This window comes from Notechis scutatus, chromosome 12 (genome assembly GCF_049901735.1).
Source record: "Notechis scutatus isolate UNSWTSFEM ecotype Mainland chromosome 12, rNotScu1.2, whole genome shotgun sequence".
Taxonomy (NCBI): Eukaryota; Metazoa; Chordata; class Lepidosauria; order Squamata; family Elapidae; genus Notechis; species Notechis scutatus.
This window is the reverse complement of record NC_142020.1, coordinates 11486539-11508149: the sequence shown is the minus strand read 5'-3', so window position 1 is coordinate 11508149 and position 21611 is coordinate 11486539. Positions and strand designations below refer to the sequence as shown.

The window sequence follows — 21611 nt, the reverse complement described above, 5'->3', positions numbered from 1 at the left end:
CTGGGAGTTATGTGCTGACTCTGGAGCCTCCAGAGTCTGGCAGCAGCGAGGCAGAGGAACAAGGGGAGCCTGTTCCCATTGTGCATGCACAGAGCTGCTAGAAGGCAAGAGCAGCTAAGATAAAAGGGGAGACTCAGGAGTAAGGCTGGGAGGTGATTGGCCCTCCCATAAGGTATAAAGGGCAGGCAAAGGTAGAGAAACCTTTGCAGGAAGCAAAGTCGTTTGTTCTGTTCAGATTAATCCTTGAAGCTCTGTGTAGACTTGGTACTTCGGTTGGATTTTTTAATTCATTTGGCACTTTAGTTGTTGGCAGCAGTTCAAAGGAGAGAGAGGTGGGTGCTTATCTCGAGGGACTGTTTGGGGTTCATTACTGGCTGGGAATGAACTTAATTCCCAGCGTTGAAATAAAACAGGAATTGTTTTAATTAATCATGTGCTTAATTACAGTCTCAGGAAGCCTTGGTCAGAACACATACAACCATTGCAGCATCCCCATGATCAGGTGATCGAGATTTTGGACACTTGGCAACTGGCATGTACTTATGACAGTTGCAGTGTCCCGGATTCACGTGATCCCCTTTTGCGACCTTCTCAGATTCACTTAACAACTGGGTTACCCGCTTAAAAACCACAGGGCTTCACTGAATGATTGTGGCAAGAAAGGTCCTAAGATGAGGCAAAACTCACTTAACAACGGTCTTGCTTAGCAACAGAACTTTGGGACTCAATTATGGGCGTAACTTGAGGAACACTTGTATATATTTATTTAAAAATAATAATCACTTTTCCTGTTGCGCAACGAAGGGACCTGTCCAGGGTGCTGACAAGATTCTTCGAAAATACGTCGTAACACATTTTTTTCCAAAAAGCACAACAAGGGTGGTTTAATGATTAGCAAGAATTGGAACGGGCAGGAAGTCGTGGAGGCACGGGTTTCCTTGACAAATTAAGAGCCACCTTCTCCAATCTGGTGCCTTTCAGATGGATTGGATGCAATCCTTTCACCAGCTGGTTGGATCTGCTTGAGAAGGCGGAATCTGAATGTTGTCAGTTTGCTAACGGAGTTTTTGCCCAGCTCCTAAACCAGGATTTTTGGTTTGGTGGCTGGTATAAATCCAGACATATTTTTTTCTTCTTCTAAACCATAGCTTATGCTCTAATGCGATGTTTTTTCAACCTTGGCATCTTTAAGATGCATGGACTTTCAACGTGCTGGCTGGGGGATTCTGGGAGTTGAAGTCCACAAAGACTGGTTGGAGAATTCTGGGAGTTGAAGTCCACAAAATTATCTGCTACAATGTCCTACCAGTCAATGACTACTTCAGCTTCAACCGCAAGAATACACGAGCACACAGCAGATACAAACTCAATGTAAACCGCTTCAAACTCGAATGCAGAAAGTACGACTTCAGCAACAGAGTGGTCAATGCCTGGAATGCACTACCTGACTCTGTTGTTACATCCTCAAACACCCAAAACTTTTAACCTTAAACTATCCACCATTGACCTCACTCCATTCCTAAGAGGTCTGTAAGGGGGCATGCATAAGCACACCATCGTGCCTCCTGTCCCTGTCCTATTGTCCCCATTTATTCGTACCTATTTCCTGTATTCTTACTCATGTTTATGCTTATACCCAGGGGTGGGAATGTACCGTTTCTGTCCACCTCTGTAGAACCGGTAGCTCTGAAGAGCAGCAGACATAGAACCGGTTCTATGTCTGCTGATGTTTTGACCCACCAGCCCGCCCGAGCTCTTACCTGACCTTTATTTCCTGCTTTTTCAACCTTAGCTGCTGTGCAAGGCACAGCTGCAGTTAAAAAAGCAGGAAAAAAGGACTTTTTCAAGCACTGCTTCTCTGCACTCAGTGCTGCTCAGCTGTCCGGGCAGCAAGCTGATGATGATTTATAGGCACGTGCAGTGTGCAGGGAAGCACATCGTAAATCACGAACCTTGTAAATCACCAAACTGGTAGTTAACCCTGTCGGATCCCACCCCTGCTTATACCTATTATCTTGTAAGCGATTGACAATTCAAATAAAAATAAATAAATAAATAAATAATTGCTGGCTGGGGGATTCTGGGAGTTGAAGTCCATGCATCTTAAAGATGCCAAGGTTAAAAAACACTGCTCTGAAGTGTTATGGTGGCTTGTTCAGTAAACCAGATATGAGAAATTATGGTGTTTTTTTTTAAAGCTTGTGATATAAATTTTTCCCTCTTCATGTTGTGGCACTCACAGTGTTATTTATGGTCAATCACAATTCTGCAATTTTGCATTGAGATATGAGCCTTCCTTTCTCTCCCTTTACATAAAGGATCTTATGCTATAGAGCAGTAGGAATTGGTAAGGTGGCATATAAATTTAATAAGGAAAATACAAACCTACAGGTAATCCTTGCCTTAGAACCATTCATTTAACAACTGTTTGAAGTTATACCTGCCCTGAAAAAAAATCCTCGCAGTTAAGACCGTCATGGTCATGTGACCAATATTTGGGCACTTAGCAACTGGCATGTATTTATGACGGTTGCAGTATCCTGGGGTCACGTAACCACCCTTTGCAACCTTCCGAACTGACAAGCTAAGTCCATGTGGGAAGCCAGATTCACTTAACAACTGCATGATTCACTTAACAACCATGGCAAAAGATCATAAAATGGGACACAACTCACTTAACAACCACCTTGTTTTTAGCAGCAGAAATGTTGGGCTCAACTGTGGTCATACATCAAAGACTACCTATAATTTGAGATTTAACGGACTTTTGGATTTAACAGACTTTTGGATTTAACAGACATGCACTTTCCCTGTTGGCACATTCAACCAAATATGTAAAAACGACTGAGTTCCCTACACCTCGCTAAATAAACCACAATCAATGGGTTCACACAACCCATTAAACCAAAACCTGTGAAACTGTGTTCTGGTTTAAGGCAATGTGTGAACTCAGGGATTTAGGTAGCAGGATCCTGAACCATCTGTATGCAAATTTTCTCAGTGCAAAAAAGCAGCATCGGTTCTTCCATTCCGGACTGCTATAACAAAAGGCTTTAACTAGATTCTCTGAAGTTGAACACCCAAATCTGCTCTACAGGCTGTTACCCAGGGACCTCTGAGCATAAACAGAAAGCCAAAGCCAGGAGAGAATAAGAAGGGGTGTTTGAACACATAGCCAACAAGAGAGTGAAACTAAAGAGGCATTTCCCGGGATTGCCCAAATAAATGAATCAATGGAAACTCTACAATTGCCAAGTCAATACTCACAATTCCGTCTCTTTCGAACGTAGCAGACATCTAGAGAGACAGAGATCCCAAAGAGGAGGAGGAAGAGGAAGAGGAGGAGGAAGGAGAGAAATTGTGGAGGGGTAAGACACACTGTTCTGGCTTGGGCAAATGCTGCTTGCAGGAGTGAGCATGCTCATCTAGCTGGCTTTGCATCCTCTCCAATGCGCTCAGAAGCAACGGCGCCTGTCAACAATATTTCTGGGGTGCCTCCTCACCATCCCCTACAGGGGGGAAGTGGACTCTCCATTCAAATCACACCTGATTTTTTTTTTCCCCTGAAGAAAAAAGCTTTACTCATTGGGCTGTCCCCTAATTCGGGGACATCCATCTGTCAAGCACTGAGAAAATTCCAGCTGTCTCAAAAGGAACAGCCTCTCCCGTCATAGGCTTGACGGACAGATGACAGACTCTAATGGCTGATGTTCCCCTAAGCACCTTTGATCCTCCTCTCTGTCATTTCCAACCCCAACCTGGGCTAAAATGGCAGTGCTCCATTCTCACACCACCTTCCTACCACCTCATCAACAGCTTCTTTAACCAACCCAAGTATTCAAGTATTTCCGGAGGTTTATCTGTATCCTTTGATGCTTGGAGCATCTTTGATTCCCCAGAGATGCTTAAAACTTACCTGGGCATATTCTCCAGCTTCACCTGAGTTCCTTTTGGTCCCCATCATGGCCTCCTCATCGTTTCATCTCTGTTTGTTTTTTTTCCAGCCCTCGTTGCAAACGTGGTTGGTTTGTTCAAGGAAGAAGTTAGTCACGTCTACTGCTGGGTTGCTCTCATGCATCATCCTCCAAAACTAGGATTAAGACGGTGTCGTAAGAATGGGAGGCTTCTCTTGTTGGCATGGATTTGACTTCATGCTCTGTTCTTCCAAGATGGGTTGCATCCCTTTCTGGAAACTAGATAAATTTCCTTTAATATGTCATTTATTGCATTCACCTTCCTCTTTTCTGCTCTTCCTTTTCCCTTAGCAAGTGAGGAATTTTTGTTAGCCGAGTTATTATGCTAGAAAATGAGATCTGTTCCCTTTTTAGCAACTTGGATTCTTCTCTCTTCCATCTTTCCTTTTTTTTTTTTCCTTTTTCTAAAAATTAGTTTAAACTCCAGGGATTGTGTATCTGGAGGAAGCTTCTCCCGAAGCGGAAGCATCAATCTGTCGATTGGCAGATGGAGCAGTTGCTAAAGAGCAGTCTGTAGGAAGGTCAACGCAACAAGCAAGAGAAATTTGGAGCGGATTTGCTCGGTGTTCAATTATGGGCACGTCAAAGCAGAGCTGGAATCTGGGCAGAGGAAAGCGATGTTTGTAGATCAACTTGTCTAGCCGCACTCCGTAAAATACTGAATTTGTAACAGAAGACCTGCGAAGGTAAAAAAAAAAAAAAAAAATCAACTGATATGTGATAGTTCATCTCAGGGCCAGCTGTTAATTGCATGTGCAGAAGATCTTGGGAGACTGGATGAAAAGACACTGCCAAGGGAATGGTCAGATAAGAGATAACACAGCTGGATAATGGACAGGGCAAAAGCTCAGAAGAAACCAGTGGTGGGATTCAAAAATTTTTACTACCGGTTCTGTGGGTGTGGCTTGATGGGCGTGGCAGGGGAAGGATACTGCAAAATCCCATTCCCTCCCCATCCCACTAACCTGCTTTCCAGCTCTGTTCTCCTGTGCAGGGCAACCAAAGGAGACGCAGCCGATCAGCTGGGACTCGGGAGACGGAGAAGAGATAGGGGCATGGCCAGTCAGAGGTGGGGTTTGCCGGTTCTCCAAACTACTCAAAATTTCCACTACCAGTTCTCCAGAACTGGTCAGAACCTGCGTAAACCACCTCTGGAAGAGACCTTCCCTAATTTCTCAGGCCGTAAAGGAGACTTGAGCAGTGTTGGAGGGGGGAGAATTATATTTTAGACCTACAAGGTTCACTCAATTTAATTTCACAGTAAAATAGAATCAGCTCATCTAGTTGTCAATATACATACATACAGATATATCCCAATTGTGTGTGTGTGTTTTTTTTTACAAATAACTCAAGATGGCAAACTTATCCATTGCACTTTCCTCCTCCAATTTTCCCTATAACAACAACCCTGTGAGGTGACTTGGGCTGAGAGATAGGGACTGCCTCAAAGTCACCCAGCTGACTTTCATGGCTAAGGTGGGACTAGAACACACCATCTCCTGGTGATTGGACCAAAGTCACCCAGCTGGCTTTCATGGCTAAGGTGGGACTAGAACTCACCATCTCCTGGTGATTGGACCAAAGTCACCCAGCTGGCTTTCATGGCTAAGGTGGGACTAGAACTCACCATCTCCTGGTGATTGGACCAAAGTCACCCAGCTGGCTTTCATGGCTAAGGTGGGACTAGAACTCACCATCTCCTGGTGATTGGATCAAAGTCACCCAGCTGGCTTTCATGGCTAAGGTGGGACTAGAACTCCCAATGTCCTGCTTTCTTGACTGGTGCCTTAACCACTGAACCAAATTGGCTCTCCACCTGTCAGACTCCTATCTAGTTAGCCCAGCGAAGCCAACAATGGTCTTGCAAGTCTGAAAGTACCATTCTCCCCCCTCCAGTCTCCTTTACAGCCTGAGAAACTAGGGAGGGTCTCTTCTGAACTTCTTGCCCTACTCACTGTCTAGCTGCAGGCCATACGCTGTCTCTTATCTGACCATTCCTTGGCAGCTTCTCTTCATCCAGTCTCCCAAGGCCTTTCCCACATTCCATTACATCAGTATGTTCACCACCTTGAGTTACTTATAAAAACAATCGAGGTGAGATTAAAATAAAATAACAATATAAAATAACTCCCAGGTTAAACTCATCTTTTGTCAACAGGATTGATTTTCTTGCAGTGTTATAAGGTTTCCTAATGTTTTGAACTACCAGGTCAAGTCTTATCATTCTCAAATTTCTAGGTGGTCCCCATTGAACCAAGTACTAGTCAGACCAACTCTCCTTAGCTTCCTAAGATCAAGCAAGACCAGTGAGATACTGCCATCTACTTGAGAATTGAAGAGAGACACAGTTGTGTTTGAACTGCTAGGTGAGAAGGTGTCCATCAGAGGTGGAGTTCAGCAGGTTCAGACCAGTTCTGGAGAACCGGTAGCAGAAATTTTGAGTAGTTCGGAGAATCGACAAATGCCACCTCTGACTGGCCCCGCTCCCATCTCTTCTCTGCCTCCCGTTGAGTCCCAACTGATCAGCTGGGTCTTCTTTGGTTGCCCTGCACAGGAGAACGGAGCTGGAAAGCAGGTTAATGTAGGGTGAGGAGGGAATGGGGATTTTGCAATATCGTTCCCCTGCCACGCCCACCAAGTTACGCCCGCAGAACCGGTAGTTAAAACATTTGAATCCCACCACTGGTGTCCGTCATGGACTAAAAAGGTGATCTCAAAGAAACGAGGATGAAGGCTTTGGAGCCAAACCGCAGAAGTTGGACATCCGGTGGAGAAAATGCAGGAAGTTCTAGATGCAGCTGAAGTCAGCTTGAAGCTTAGATGCCTCCTATGAGGGCAGGTCCTCTCGTTTGAAGGAGCCCAAGGAAAGCGACTTTTGCTAAGTATCTCCCCCTCTGTAGAAGCCGGTTCTGGTTAGGCTGGTGATACTTGAAAAGCTAAAAATAAATCATTACATCCCATGATACTTCCAAGTGACGAAAAGCAAAAGGCTCCGTGAGACATGAACAATGGCAACTCTGTCCAGTTATTTGGCATTGCCTGTAATGGAAAGTAAAATAACAGAATAAAAGAGTTGGAAGGGATCTTGGAGGTCTTCTAGTCCAACCCCAAGCTCGAGCAGGATATCCTGTATCATTCTGGGCAAATATTTATCCAATCTCTTCTTAGAAAAACCCCAGTGCTGGAGCATCCACAACTTCTGGAGGTAAGTTGTCGCCCTGATTAATTTCTCTAACTGTTAGGAAATTTCTTAGTTTGAAGTTGCTTTCCTCCTGGACTGCGGTTTCTCCAAACTGCACAGAATCTAGGGGCCTCTCCCGAACCTTTGCAAACCCCCAGCAGACCCCGAAAAGGGTCATCGCAGTGAAAAGCAGGTTGCAAGTCGGACTACTTCTTCAAAGCGATTGCTTTCTCCCCCAAAATTTAGACCATGATATATGACGCTGTGAGATTTCAAGTGGACTCGACTTTAATATTTCTGTCCTTCTTCCCTCTCGCATTAATCCCCTCGGCTTCTCCAATGAGGCTCGGCTTCATTAACTATCCATTTCACATCTCCTGCTGGCTTCTTTCTGCTTCTCTTCATTCTTTGATCAGTCCTTTCAAATCGCAGCCCCACGTCGCCCCAAACAATATCTCAGCCCAGTTTCCCATCTGGATCCACTCGCTAGCTGATCCCCCCGGAGAGAGCTGTAATTGTCAGAATCTGCAAAATCGGGTTTCTTTCCCTTTGATTTTAAAAAAAAAAATCTTTTTTTTTTTTTTTTATTTCATCCATGCAGCAGAACGAGAGAAAACAATCATTTAGCTCTCTGGAGCTTATTTTACCGTATAATAAACCACCGGTTTCAGCTGCCCTTTTCTTAACAAGGGTTGTTTGTATCTGTCAGGATCCGATCAATTGTTTCATGACTCACATACGAGAGTGAATAGGAGCTGCCCAAATTAAAACATGAGGAACTCTGGATGTCGTGGTTCTCCAAAATCCCATCGGGGCAAAATTACACGGGGAGAGCAGACACACGAAAGCCACAATAACAGGAGAACAGAGTCGGAAGGGACCTTGGAGGTCTTCTAGTCCAACCCCTTGTTCAAGCAGGAGTCCTCTCCCTGTGGTGGCGCAGTAGTTAGAATGCGGTACTCCAGGCTAACTCACTTGCTTACTCCGGGAGTTCGATTCTGAGCGGCTCAGGGTTGACTCATCCTTCTGTCCTTCCGAGGTTGGTAAAATGTGCAGCCACACTGTTGGGGGCAATAGGCCGATTTTGTAAACAGCTCGGAGAGGGCTGTCAAGCTCTGTGAAGCGGTATATAAGTCTCAGTGCTCTTAATATTGGTATTAACTCAGCCTTCCATCCTTCCAAGGCCGGTAAAATGAGGACAGCAGATTGTCGGGGGGCAAGAGGCTGGCTCTGTAAACCGCTTAGAGAAGGCAGTGGAGCCCTGTGAAAGCGGTATATAAGTCTAAGGGCTATTGCTATCAGTTTTATCCAAAAACTTTTAAGGAAAAAAAAAATTGCAGATGGGATTTGAAGCGCTTCTCTTGTCGAGATGAAAATTGGCCTCGTCTGCTCAGATGGGGGAAGGCGGCCTCCCACGTTTTCTATCCCTGTAGGAAAGTTGGAGTGATTAATATGCAAAGTTGGCTCCTTGACAGCATTGTGAATTGCAAGACCATCTGTCAGATTGCTCTGTGAAAACCCCCCACCCCCAGGATGGCTGTTTGTGTGTGTGTGTGTGTGTGTGTGTGTGTGTGTGTGTGTGTGGAGCTGTCTCCCTGTTTTATGCATCCCGCTAATAGCCATGGTCCAGTTAGTTCACCTGGCTTAGAAAAAAACACACACACACCTCACTTACTGTTCCTTATGTTTATCCAGGGCAGGCATGGTGGGATTCAAGAATCGTAGCAACCGGTTTGCTGCCCGGTTGCCATGGCGGGCGCAGGGCCTACTGGAACTTCCTGGTTCTGGCTTCCGGAGGGCCTCCAGAGCCCAGGGGAAGCCATGTCCCTGGCCCACCTGGTGGTCCCTGGCCCACCGGTGGTCCCTGGGTCCCTGGCCCACCGGTGGTCCCTGGCCCACCCCTGGCCCACTGGTGGTCCCTGGCCCACCAGTGGTCCCTGGCCCATGTCGTAACAGTGAGGACAATCAACCAGTGGAACAACTTGCCTGCTGAAGCTGTGAATGCTTCAACCCTGGAAGTTTTTAAAAAGATTGTCATGCCCTTGGTAGAATCGGACTCTGAGGGAGTGGAGGAACAGCCAACAGGGAGTGGAAGTGTGGCTCCGGAGGTTGTGGAGGAGGCTGAGGAAGGGCAGAAGCCAGCTGGGCAGTCAGAGGAAGAACCAGGCCCATCCCCTCTGCGTCCTAGGACACGCAAGGAGGAACGGAGAAGGAAACAACTTGGCTTACGAGAGAGGAAGCGGCCATGATCCTCCTCATTGGTTGCAGCTGGAGCGACTAGTATATAAGAGAGACAATTACAATACAGCATTGCCAGAAGCAAAGCATATGTTATTTCGGGCTGAAGTTATCTTGGTTGGTGTCTTTCCAACAGACTGTGCCTTGTTATCTGCTTGAATTTGGTAATTACTTATCCTCGTCTGTTGTGGAAATTTCGTCATTGTAGTTTGTCTTTTTTATTTCACCTCTATCTGCTCATTAAGTTGGGGCTGTATTGCTTTCTTTTGAAGACTATTTTTGAGTACGTTTTATCCCCAAATGAATATTATTGAACAGTGGGGCCAAGTTGGAGGCATTAAAGGACATTTATTTATGTTTTGGATTTTGTTATGTTTGTGTTACACTCCAGGTCATCACATAGATGTCGGACAACCCTTTGTTAAAGTGGTGTAGGGTTTCCTGCCTAGGCAGGGGGTTGGACTAGAAGACCTCCCAGGTCCCTTCCAATTCTGTTAATCTGCTATTTGGCTTTCTTCATTGAGTTTGCTTGTCAGAACCCAGCTGGGGAGGTCACAAATGGGAATCACAGGACAGTGCAACCATCATGAATACATGCCAGTTGCCAAGCCTATGAATGTTCGTTGTATACATGATGTACAATGACAATGAAGGCTCTTATTATTTGGATCACGTGACCACAATAGCCACAAGCGCCCATCGCCATTGTAACTTCAAATGGTCCCTAAATAAATAGTTGTAAGCCAAGGACAACCTCTGCAGAACGGCCAAGGAAAGAATTTCAATTTTTTGCTGGAGAAAAGAAAGGAGGGGAAGCCATCAAGTCCCATCAGAGGCTGGCTGGCTCGCCAGCTTTTACATGGGGAAACAGAAGAATGATTCATTTCCTTTCCAACTGTTGAGCTGAGGCTTCACTTATTCCAAACTTGGAATAGTCATGTTTTACGCTGGCGAAAACTGAACAGCTGAACATAACAGGCACCGTTTGAAGTGTGGGGGAGGGGAGAGAGTGCCCTGTGAGAAAAGGGCTGCTTTCAAAAAGATGAACTTGGCCAGAACGATGGGCTTGGCTGAAAAAAAAAACCCATCTCCCTGAATAAGGAATAGAAGGAGGGTCTTCTATCTCCTGTAAAGGTGTGTGGGAAGGACCTTGGGAGACAGAAGAGCATGTGGGAAGGACCTTGGGAGAAGGATGAAAGAAGAGCTGCAGACTGGATGATGGTTAGAGAAGAGGCAGCCAATCCCGCAGAAGGAATCGAGGCACAGCAAATGTCACAAAAAAAGACCTTCCGGTGTGTGTGGCCACTATCTTAAGCAGCAGATCTTGGAAGGGGACTGCAAAATGTTGGAGGAGAAACATTGGAAAGAGGGACAGGACAAATCCAACTGCTGAATGGAACAAAGATTCATTATGACTCAGGCTTGTTGGGTGGAAATTCTCACTTACCACTCAGCCTTATGGGTCTCCTTGGGCCAGATTTTTTTTAAACAAAGTTTTATTAATTTTCTACTATTACATTTAATTAGTGCTTAATAAACATGTTGTCTGGGTAGTTTTGTTTGCTTAACGATGCAAATTATATTCCTATTCTTTACCCCTTTTCCCCAGCCATTGATAAAATAAATTCCATGTTTGGAATTTATTCTGTATTTTCTTTCTGTTTAATCTCCAGCGTAAGTCTGTCCATGTCTGCACAGTCCAATATCTTCTTAATTATCTCTTCATCTAGTGTTATTTCTTCCTTTTTACAATACTGCACAAACACAATCCTCGCTGCTGTTAATATATGCAATATTAAATATACACTTTATCTAATTTTTCTAGAACTATGCCTAAGAAAAGAAAGTTCAGGTTTAAGATCTACACGTTTTCCTGACTCTAGGGAAAAAAAATAACACAATATATAAAAAAAGCCAACCTACCAAATTTTTTTTACCTTCCCTCTTGGAGTAAAATAGTGGGCAGGGGGTCTTTTGATCTGATCTGGTGTTCCTTACATTCATTGCAGCCTCACCTCGATCAACTACCTACAAAGTAGGTGTTTAGTGGGTGCTGAACAATTACTGTTTCCCCGAAAATATGACCTACCCTGAAAGTAAGTCCTAGCTTGATTTTTACACGCGTGCCCAATATAAGCCCTACCCCCCCATAAAAATAAGCCCTAATTAAGATCCCGCCCACTCCAGAGTGCAGGGTAAAAATTAAGCTAGGTTGGTGAGGGGGAGTGGACAGTTGTAGCCAGACCTCGCACACCCCGACGAACGCCTTGCCAGTCCATTTCTTCTGCAGCCGGCAAGTCTTTTTTGAAGGCCTCTATCTGATAAGAAAGCTCTGGATTGATTCGGAGCTCTGTTATTGGCTGCAGAGACTTCAGGAAAGCTTTGACAGCTGCAGAAGAAGAGGTTCTTGAAGGCCTCTGACCATGAAAAGGAGGCCAGGGGGCAACACAAATGTGTTGGAAGTGAGGTTAGTCAGTAGATGACATCCCCCTAAAATAAGACCTGGTGCCCTTTTTGGTGGCAAAAAAATACAAGACAGGGTCTTATTTTGGGGGAAACATGGGTAGAAGTCTTTTGAGAGACTAAAAATATCCTTCTGATAACTCCAACCTTAAAAGCAAACTTCTTCCGAGAGATCTGAAGACTTTACAAGAGGTTTTTGTTACGATGGTTACAGCTGGTGACGTTTTGTGTCCATCAAGATGAGCAGCTTTTCAGAAAATAACCCGGGCACAAAAATCTCCAGAGTGTGTGTTTTTATTATTAGGGACAAGTTTCGAATCAATTTTGTCCTTTTACAAAATCAATGAAAGTGCATTTAAAAATAACATGGCTTGGATTAGCATTAAATGCAAGTTTTCTCCTCGCCCAAACTTTATAGACAATTGAGCAGCCTTGCAAGTTTTATTCCTCCTTCAGCAATTTTATTCCGAGCATCCCCATCAGGAAGGCAAAAACAAGGACTCCAAAAATCCTAAGCGTGAACATGCTTTCCCCCCAGCTGTTACTCAGTTGTAATTTTTTAATATGAAAAAAAGGAGAAAATTACCAACTACAGGTAAGTCTTTGACTTTCGACCATAATTGAACCTAAAATTTCTATTCCTAAGCAACGCAGCTGTTGATGAGTAAGTTTTGTCCCATTTTACCTTTTTTTTGGTCATGGTTGTGAAGCGAATAACTGCAGTTGTTAAGAGAATCACGCCATCATTAAGCAAGTCTTCCCTCCTCCGTTGACTGTGCTTGTTGGAAGCCAGCTGGGAAGGTTGCAATTGTCGTGATCACATGAAGTCAGGATGCTGCAACCATCATAAGTACATGCCAGTGGTCACGTGTACAAATTTTGATCATATGACCCTTGTCAGGATTCCGGCACTTAACCCCATTTAAATCGTGAGTCTCGAGCCAAACTTCCAAAACTTAAAAAGGATTTATTGGGAGTTAACATGCCGGCACTGCCTGGGTGTAGCTGACTCTGAGACACATCATTCACTGTCATCCTTGACCCTGGTTTCCCCCCACCCCCTGGGTGTATCGTAATTCATATTCTCCAATGGGACACGTCCATAGCCAAGAGTCATCAATCATGCTCTCCAGTTAGAATTTTGCAGAAACTTCAGTCACCTGGTTACTATCTTTGAAAACATTTATGGAATGCAGTCTCGGTTTTGCAAGCTGCTGCACTGCTCCCCCCTTTCTGTTGGCAACTCTACAAAGACCATAGAAATATTTTATGAGTTGACACCCAGGGTTGCTTGCCACAGTTGCATGTATGTGTGAAAAATGGTCATAAATGACTTTTTTCAATGCCGTTGTAACTTTGAATGCTCACTAAACGAATCCAGTACTTTGAATTCAGGTCACCAAAACTACTGGTGCGTACCTTAATCATTTAGCAAACGGAAGCGATCTGGTTAGAGAACCAGCTTTCATGAAAAGCTTATACGGGTAGTCCTCTACTTACAACAGTTCATTTAGTGACCGAAAATTACAACGGCACGGAAAAAAAGGTGACTTATGACCACTCAACGAATGTCTCACTGAGCAAGGAGAAATTTGGGCCTCAATTATGGTCATAAGTCGAGGAGTACCTGTCCCTCAATTTAAAAAATCCTCGATCACCCTTTGCAGCGTTTGCCAACCATCTTAACCACGCAATTGTATGCATGTTTGTTCAGAAGCCTCCCTGCTTTGATGCATTTGCTCCCAATAAAATAGAGACATCTAAATGTACTTTTATCTCTCTGGGCACAATGAGAATATATCTGCTGGGGGGAAAAACCTCCACATTGGTGACAGGAAGGGCATCCGGCCAGTAAACACTCAACTCCATATTCAGTTGCCTAGACTCCACCCTGCAAGGGATTATGGGGTCTTTAAAAGATGATGGTCGATATGTACTTTATGTTGGTTTGCGGCTGCGAGGCAAAGCCTCGCATATATTTCAGTGTTTCAGACACACACGGTATAGATCAGACGGCACTTTAAAAAGCCGCACGCAGCAGCTCCAGCGCCTGAAATCTTGTGTTACCTCGGATGGCTCTTGCAATGAAAGAGGAATGTACCTTATTAGACCCTGGGATAGCTGAATAAATAAGTCTATCAGCTCGACGCTTGGTAAACCTACCCGTAATAACTCTTAAATGATGAATTTCCTCAGAGATTGACGGGTGACTCATCCTGATTAAATTAAATCTGGAGGAATGGTTGAAAAGAAAGAGAGGGGGGAAGTGGGAAAGTGTATCGGTGCATTGCTTGCCAAGGATGAAGCATGCTGTGAAAATGTGCTTTTAAAATACTCACTGGAAAAGCGTTTTTTTCTATACGATTTAAACTTTTAGTAAACCTGTGCAAAAATTACACACGCACAGACAGAAAAACACAACGCTTTGCCCCTTTCCAAACCGGTGAAAGAGAATTTCAAATTTTCTTCGAAAGGGGATGTGAGGTTCTTGCGGTGATTTAGTGACCAGCAGCCCAAAATGTGCGCAAAGGTGTTTTTCAGAACAGTTAGAAGGGACCTTTGTAGGTCATCTAGTCCAACCCCCGCCCAAACCGGAGACCCTACGCCATTTCTGACAGATGCAGTCCTCTCTCTCCTTCAAAGCTTCTCCAGGGATGAAGCTCCCACACCTTCACAACTTTTCTTGCATCGTTGTTGTTGGTCTGTGGCTTCCCACACACCCGTTTCCGCCCCAAAGGCATATAACCGTGAGGGAGCTTTGCCAAATGGAGAACACCACCAAGAAAACAACTCAAAAATACTGCAACCTCCAAAAAAATAAAATAATAACAAGCCCCTCAGGAGAGACACAAAATAAATTCTCAACATAGAGAAACAGCCATGGAGATGATCTCGGAGAAACCAGGCCACGGCTGTTAGAAGAATGCAGATGTAGATAAAACATGAATTAAATCCGGTTTTCCTGATCTGGACTATACGGCTAGTCCTCGACATACGACTCTAATGGTGCCTGTCTTATTACTCGTATGTCGTAAAATGGGTCAGTCATGTGACCGATCCAATTTTCACAACCTTTTTTGGTGCCGGGTTAAACATATCTTAAAATTGCCAAGGTTGAGAGACCCCTGGTTTAGAGCCCAGGAACAATGACCCAGAAATGCGTTTACAGGTAGTCTTCAACCTACAGTGGTTTGTTTAGTGACCGTTTGAGGGCCATTTTTCACACTTAACAACCGTCGCAGCATTCCCCAAGGTCACGAGATTTACAATCAGATGCTTGGTAACTGATTCACGTTTATGACGGTTGAAGTGTCCCAGAATCACGCTTTTAGTTTAGTTTGGTTTACTTTATTGTCATTGCACCTCGTACAAACTTTGGCAAACTTCTGTCAAGCCAAGTCGATGGAGAAACCAGATTCACTCAAGAACCGTGTTACTAATTGAACAGCTTAGTGGCAAGAGAAGTTGTAAAATGGGGCGAAACTCCCTTCACAATTTTGTCGCTTAAACAACATACATTTTGGGCTCAGTTGTGTTTGTACGTTGGGGACTACCTGCATTCTTAGCCAATATTTCACAAACTATCCTCCAACGTAGATTTTGCGCATGTTCTTCTCGCTCTCCTTCCTTCAACCGTTTCTTCAACCTTGTTTCTTCACCTCTCTGTCACGCTCCAGGCGTTTCTTTTCCAACTTTCACACCCGTTCAACCAACCCGAGGGTGTGTATTTCATGAGTTCGTGCATTCTACACATCTACCTGGCATAACTATCCATAATCTCAATAATGAGGACCCAACCCAAGAAAAGTTAGGGCCCGTAAGTCAGAAAAAAACACTTCAAAGCAAGTTAAGATTTGTAGTTGATGGGAAAAAAACAACCCATTAGATTTGTTCAGTAGTTGTTCCAGCTTCAGAAATTCCACACTTGGGAAAAAATAATCCCTTCTTAGCACCTGGTACCTTCTGGCAAATGTTTGGACCCACAACCACTTCTCATTTCATCAACTGTCTTGCCCCACCAAGAAATGCCAGCCAACTAGCCGGTCCTAGGACTACCCCTTCAACACCATCTTCAACATTCTCAACCTCAAGTCATTTGAGATCTCACAAACTGTCTTAACAGTTGGCTTTCTGATTCCACTTCCTAACAGCTGGCTCTTCTGATTCCACTTCCTTGGGTGAAACCAACTGCAACCCTTACCAATGGAGATTTATCTCTCTTTTTGGAATTCCCCCGACCCCATATTTCGTACCTAAGCAGGAGGCACTTGAGATAAAGGCAATTTTGAAAGTCATCATGTTGTACGGTACACTTCAGACTGCAGTGTAGAACTCAAAACTTCCTTTCAAAATGTGTGCTGGGTCCTGTGCAATTTTTTGTGTGTGTGTGTGTGTGTGTCAGGGGGAGGAGGTTTACTCTTTTAAGAGAGAAAAAGAAAGAGAGAGAGAAAGAGAAAGAGCAAGAGAAAGAGATGATTTTCAACATTTGGCAACTAAGTGGTGGCATTACATTTTTTTTTTTGAAAAATATGTATTTTGGATGTCTCAATCTGCAGTCTAGATTGCTCTACAAGGCATTATACAATAGTCTTTACAGATCTGATTCTTGGCACACAAACTGAACTAAATGGAATTTGCACTGCCAGAAAACATTTTTTACCTAATGAAAAATGTCACATCCTTGCACCTTCAATTTGTCACTACCGATAGGAAGGATTTAAGTCTCCCGTTTCCTGGGTTGTTGTTGTTTTTGTTTTAAATCTGGGAAAAGTGTCCGATGTGGCCAAATATCAAGGGATTCACCAGAATAACAAATGGCAGAAATCTCCTTCCAAATCTCCTCAGTGACGGGCTGGAGGTCAGTTTTTATTCAAAGACTCCCATTAAGGGTATAATTAGTGCTTTCCAACTGACATATAATATTGCATGAGGAAGTCGTGTTTGGAATCTGCCTTTTTAAAAGAAGGCAGCCGATTAGCAAGCTGAATGTCTCCTTTTATAGTTATTTTAATTAATGTCCAAATGCTTCAGAAAATTTCACACAGCCTTGGCAACGCCAAAAAATAAAACAAAAAACCCTTTTCATGAAAATAAAGTGCTATTAATTTTGGTCTCCAGATACACATTGGTATTAAGTCCCTTAGAACAAGAGTCTCCAACCTTGGCAACTTTAAGACTTGTGGACTTCAGCTCCCAGAATTCCCCTGGGGAATTCTGGGAGTTGAAGTCCACAAATCTTAATGTTTCCAAGGTTGGAGACCCCTGCCTTAAGGTGTTTCCACCAACCAGGCACACTCCTGGTATGCCGAATCTGAGCTCCCATCATCCTGAACCAGTATACTCACATTTGTTAAGATGACTGCTCTCAAAGGAGCACAAGTAGTTCTTGACTTACGACCAATTGCTTAGCAACCATTCAAAGTTATAACGGAGCCCCCAAAAGGTACATATGAACTGGATTTAAAATTCTGACAGCTGCATGCGATTGAATTTTGGGTGCTCAGGATTCGGCCTGCATTTACAACTGTTTGCATGTCCTGCAGTTGCATGATGATGATGTATGTATGATGTTAAGTTTACTTATGGACAATGGGTTAAGCTTTACAATTGTCGTGATTGTTTAAAGAACCCTGGAAAAGAAGGTTCTAACATTGGACACGGTCATGTGATGATCTACTTAAGGACCAACATAACTTACAACCATAATTCCTGTACGGAAGTCCCCTCTTACGACCAACAATTGTGCCTCAGCTGTCTGTTGCTAAGCAAGACAGTTACGAAGTAAGTTTTGCCCGATCTTACAAGCTTTCTTGCCACCGTTGTTAAGCGGATCACTGCAGTTCTTAAATTAATAACACGGTTTTTAAGTGAATCTGAATCCCTCCCACTGACTTTGCTGGTCAGAAGGGGCCTTCATAAATATGAGCCAACGGCCAAGCATCCAAATTTTGAACAGGTCACCCAGAGGATGCTGCCACCGTCGTAAATGTGGAAAAGTTGCTTTGTTCAGGACTGTCGTTACCTCAAACAGTCACTAACGGAATGGCTGTACGTGGAGGACTCCCTGTAAACTGAACGAGGCTGTGTTTCCTTCCCTTCTACTCCAGCCCATAATAAGCAGACCCATATCAGGGCAGCAGTCCGTCAGACCCTGGGCAAAATGCCAAAGCACTAATGCCTGCTCAAGATTCCTAACTTGGCTGGGAAATGTTGTTCTCCAAAGAACAGCCACCCAGGAGAATGAGTCATAGATAGCCTGAGATTTCCCCAAGTAGAAACTCTCAACTTTTCCCTATCAAGAACTGCCCTTTCGAACCCACCGAAAAGCGGCTTGGACATTTTTTTTTTGCCTGCCTCGGTTGACGAAAGCAGAAACCCTGAGCGGAAGAAGCCAGAATCAGTCAGGGGTGGTGAGGACCAATCCTGCCCTCTTGGAACTGTGGTGAACCCCAAGAAGATGTTCTTTCCATCCTTCCCTCCCTTCCAGCAAACCCCTGAAGTGTCTGACCTGCTGGTAAAAAGAACACCCCAAAACTGATCCAGCACCCGAGTTCCACGCAGGATTGGAACTCATGGGTCCAACTCTTAAGACCAAAAGTCCGATGTAGACAAGTCTTTCTTGCTCCTAGACAAGGTCCTTCAGATGACCTTGAGTGGAGCCCCAAATCCAAAATTTGTCTTGGGGAATATACGGCAACTCAACCTTCGTTTTGAGGGGGTGCAAAGTCCAGGCTGGCGAGGGGTAAAGGAGGAGCCTCAGGTGAGGTTCTGCTTTCGGTACCTGGGGCCACCGTACACCCGGATGATCCTGGGCGCCTGCTTCCAGATGCTCAGCAGCTGCGAGGCCACCTTCTCCAAAGTGGGACGCTCAAAATCGGCCAGCAGGTTCACCGGAGAGGCTTCCTTGACGAATTTGGGCAAGCTCAGGATTTCGGGCAGGTGAGGGTTCCCCAGAAACAGGTGGGCCAGCCTCCCTCGCTGCAGAGCCTGCACCAGGAAAAGGACCACGTCCTCCAGCCGGGCCACCAAGAACTGGTCCTCCCAAGCTTGCCACGGGATACGCAGGAGCACCCAGAAAAGCGCCGTCTTGAGGACGTAGGAGGAGAGGACCCGGTCCCACTGGGCAGCCCAGGGGGGCTCCAGGGCACGGCTCCCCAGCTCCCTCAGCCCCTTGAGGATCTGCAAACATTTCAGGTGGCAGGAGTCGGGCAGGAGTTGGTCCCGCAGCCAGGCCAGCAAGCGCTGCTCGGCTTTGGAGAGGTTGAGGGTCCAGAAAGTGCCCAGTTGGGGGGCCGTTGAAGGCTGGAGGCAAACCCAGGGGGTGAGGTAGAGCCCCTCGCCCAGCGGGATGGCCGGGGTGAGGTGGACGGTCAGGGAGAGGTGGCAGCAGACGTAATCCGAGCGGGGCGCGATCTGCAAAGCCAGCGGGCAGGGCGCAGCGCCTACGGCCAATTGCACCCGGCAACGCTCTTGCAGGCGGGCGCGCACGGCGCAAAGGCAGCGCTGCACTTGCGCCTGGAACCAGCGGGCCACCAGCGCCGCCGACAGCAGGGACGCCCCGTCCGCCTCGCCCTGGCTTGCAGCCACGCACAGAGGCCGGCTCGGGGAGCCTTGCGCGCCATCGGCGACGCGCAAAACGCAGAGGAAAGCGCCCCGCCGCCCCCCGGGCTGCTTTGGCTGCTGTTCCTCCGGAGCGTAAGGCAGGGCGCGCAGCTCCAGCCGGGGCGGCAGACGCAGCGGCACCAGCACGTCGAAGGCGTCGGGGCTGCCCACCTTGTGCTGCTCGTAAGCGCTGCCCACTTGGACGACATCCCCGCGCAGGGACAGCCGGCCGGCCGCCTTGCCGGCGCGCACCAGCTCGCCCACCACCAGGCTGACGTGGGCTTTGCTGTGGCCCAGCACGTGGGGCGAGAGCCGCAGCCGCGTCTCGTAGAAGCTGTCCAGCAAGGCGCGGCGCCGGGCTTCCCGTCCGCTGGAAGCGCCGGGGCTGCCGATCGAGCCGCCTTTCAGCCGCCGCCGTCGCTGCTGCTGCTGCTGCCGCGCCGTCCACCAAGCCCGCCCGCCCAAGCCCAGCGCGGCCAGCAAGAGTAGCAGCAGCAGCAGCGGAGGAACCGGCAGCCCTCGCAGCAGCGACGGCGGCGGCCAGCCCGCTTCCCCGCCCGTCGGGCCGGCCTTGCCGCGCAGCGCTGCAACAGGCAGACCAGGACGGTGCACGCGCAGGTCAGGAGCGGCCAGAAGACGCGCACGTTGAGCCTGTAGACGGCCATGGGGGGAGATCCTTCAGGGGCGGCGGGGAGGCGAGGAGGTCCCTCGGGGAAGGCCGGCTTCATGCATCGCCCGTCGAGCTCAGCGCTGCTGTTGCTTGCAAACCCGCCACCGCCGTTGCTGCTGTTGCTGCTTCGCTCCGGGCTGGCAGCGTTTCAACCCATCGCCGCGGCTTTTTGGGGGGGGCTCCGGCAGCCTTCGACGGGGCAGGACAGCCCCCTCTCTTCCTCTTCCCTCGGCCCCGACAGACGGCCCTCCCGTGAGACGGGCTTGGGGGTGTCCGGGCTCTGCAACCTTTCCTTTTGCTGGCCGGGCGCCCGCGGGCGCCCAAGCGAGATGTCCCCAGGGCTTAACGGCTCGGAGGAAGCGACGGGCGGCCACTCACGGTTTGTGGATCCCCGTCGTCGGGGGCTGGGGCTTCGTCAGCCCCGGTCCCCCTCCGTCGTCCTGGGGCCGGACGCCGCTTGCTATCTCGCCGCTGCTCGCGTCGCTTGCAGAAGTAGCCAACTTTTGCAAAAACTTTTTTTTCCCCTTCGCTTCCTCTTCCGAGTGGGGAACGCGGCGCGTCACTTAGTGGATGAGCTCAGAGGAAATGCCAAAGTCTGGGATGGAGGAGGAGGAGGAGGAAGGGGCGGTGGGACCCGAAGGGACGGGCGCTGGGTTGCCCCCTCGGCTTGGATCCAGGACTGTCCCGGGCGGGAGAAGCGCAGGAGAGGAATAGAAGGAGGCGGCTAGGAAGAGGAGGAGGAAAGAGGGAGCAAAGGAACTGGGCGTGGATTTGTCCTGGGCGTTGGCTAGAGGGAGGGAGGGAGGGAGAGCCAGGATGCCCAAACAAACCAGGATTTCCACCCTCTCTATGGGGAGGGGGGGGGCACACCTGGTTTCCAAAGGCAGAAATCTGCCAGCAATCAGATCTCTTGCCTAGGACAGAAGTCTCCAACCTTGGCAACTTTAAGCCTGGAGGACTTCAACTCCCAGAATTCCCCAGCCATGTCTGAATTCAACTCCCAGAATTCCCTAGCCACGTCTGGACTTCAACTCCCAGAATTCCCCAGCCAGGTCCAGACTTCAACCCCCAGAACTGCTGGCTGAGGAATTCTGGGAGTTGAAGTCCGTCAGGCTTAAAGTTGCCGTGGTTACAGACCTCCGGCCTAGGAGAAAGGCTCAGACAGAAAAGAGGGGGGAAAGAGGGAAGGAACTGGATTATTAGGTTGTCCTTGATTTACGACTGCAACGGAGCACCACATTTTTCTTGCTAGGCAAGACAGTGAAGTGGGGCTTGTTTGCCCCGTTTTTACGACCTTTCCTGCCACAGTTAAGGGAATCCCTGCCTTTGTGAAAGTGAATCTGGTGAATCTGGTGACTTCACTCACCAGAAGGTCGCAAAAGGGGATTGCATGACCCCTCCAGGGATGCTACGACTGGTTCTCTGCCCAGTGGCTGGGTGGGCGTGGCCTAGTTGGCCTCCTGCACTTACCCTCCCGGGCTCC

The 21611-nt window shown here is 47.1% G+C and overlaps 2 protein-coding genes across 2 annotated transcripts in view; both read right to left on the bottom strand.

Moving 5' to 3' along the window:
- SYT17 (synaptotagmin 17) overlaps positions 1-4780 on the bottom strand; it is a 29689-nt gene extending 24909 nt beyond the window's left edge. The window contains exon 1 of the mRNA XM_087973384.1: positions 3917-4780. Within this exon, the coding sequence (XP_087829510.1) occupies positions 3917-3964 (48 nt within the window). The 5' untranslated portion in view covers positions 3965-4780. The remainder of the gene's footprint in view (positions 1-3916) is intronic.
- Positions 4781-12139: 7359 nt separating this feature from the next.
- On the bottom strand, positions 12140-20850 carry ITPRIPL2 (ITPRIP like 2). Its single transcript, XM_087973362.1, is given in 2 exon segments — positions 12140-20042; positions 20045-20850. Coding segments are annotated over 2 exon segments (1572 nt in total). The 5' UTR covers positions 20187-20850; the 3' UTR covers positions 12140-18612.
- Between the last annotated feature and the right edge of the window lie 761 nt (positions 20851-21611).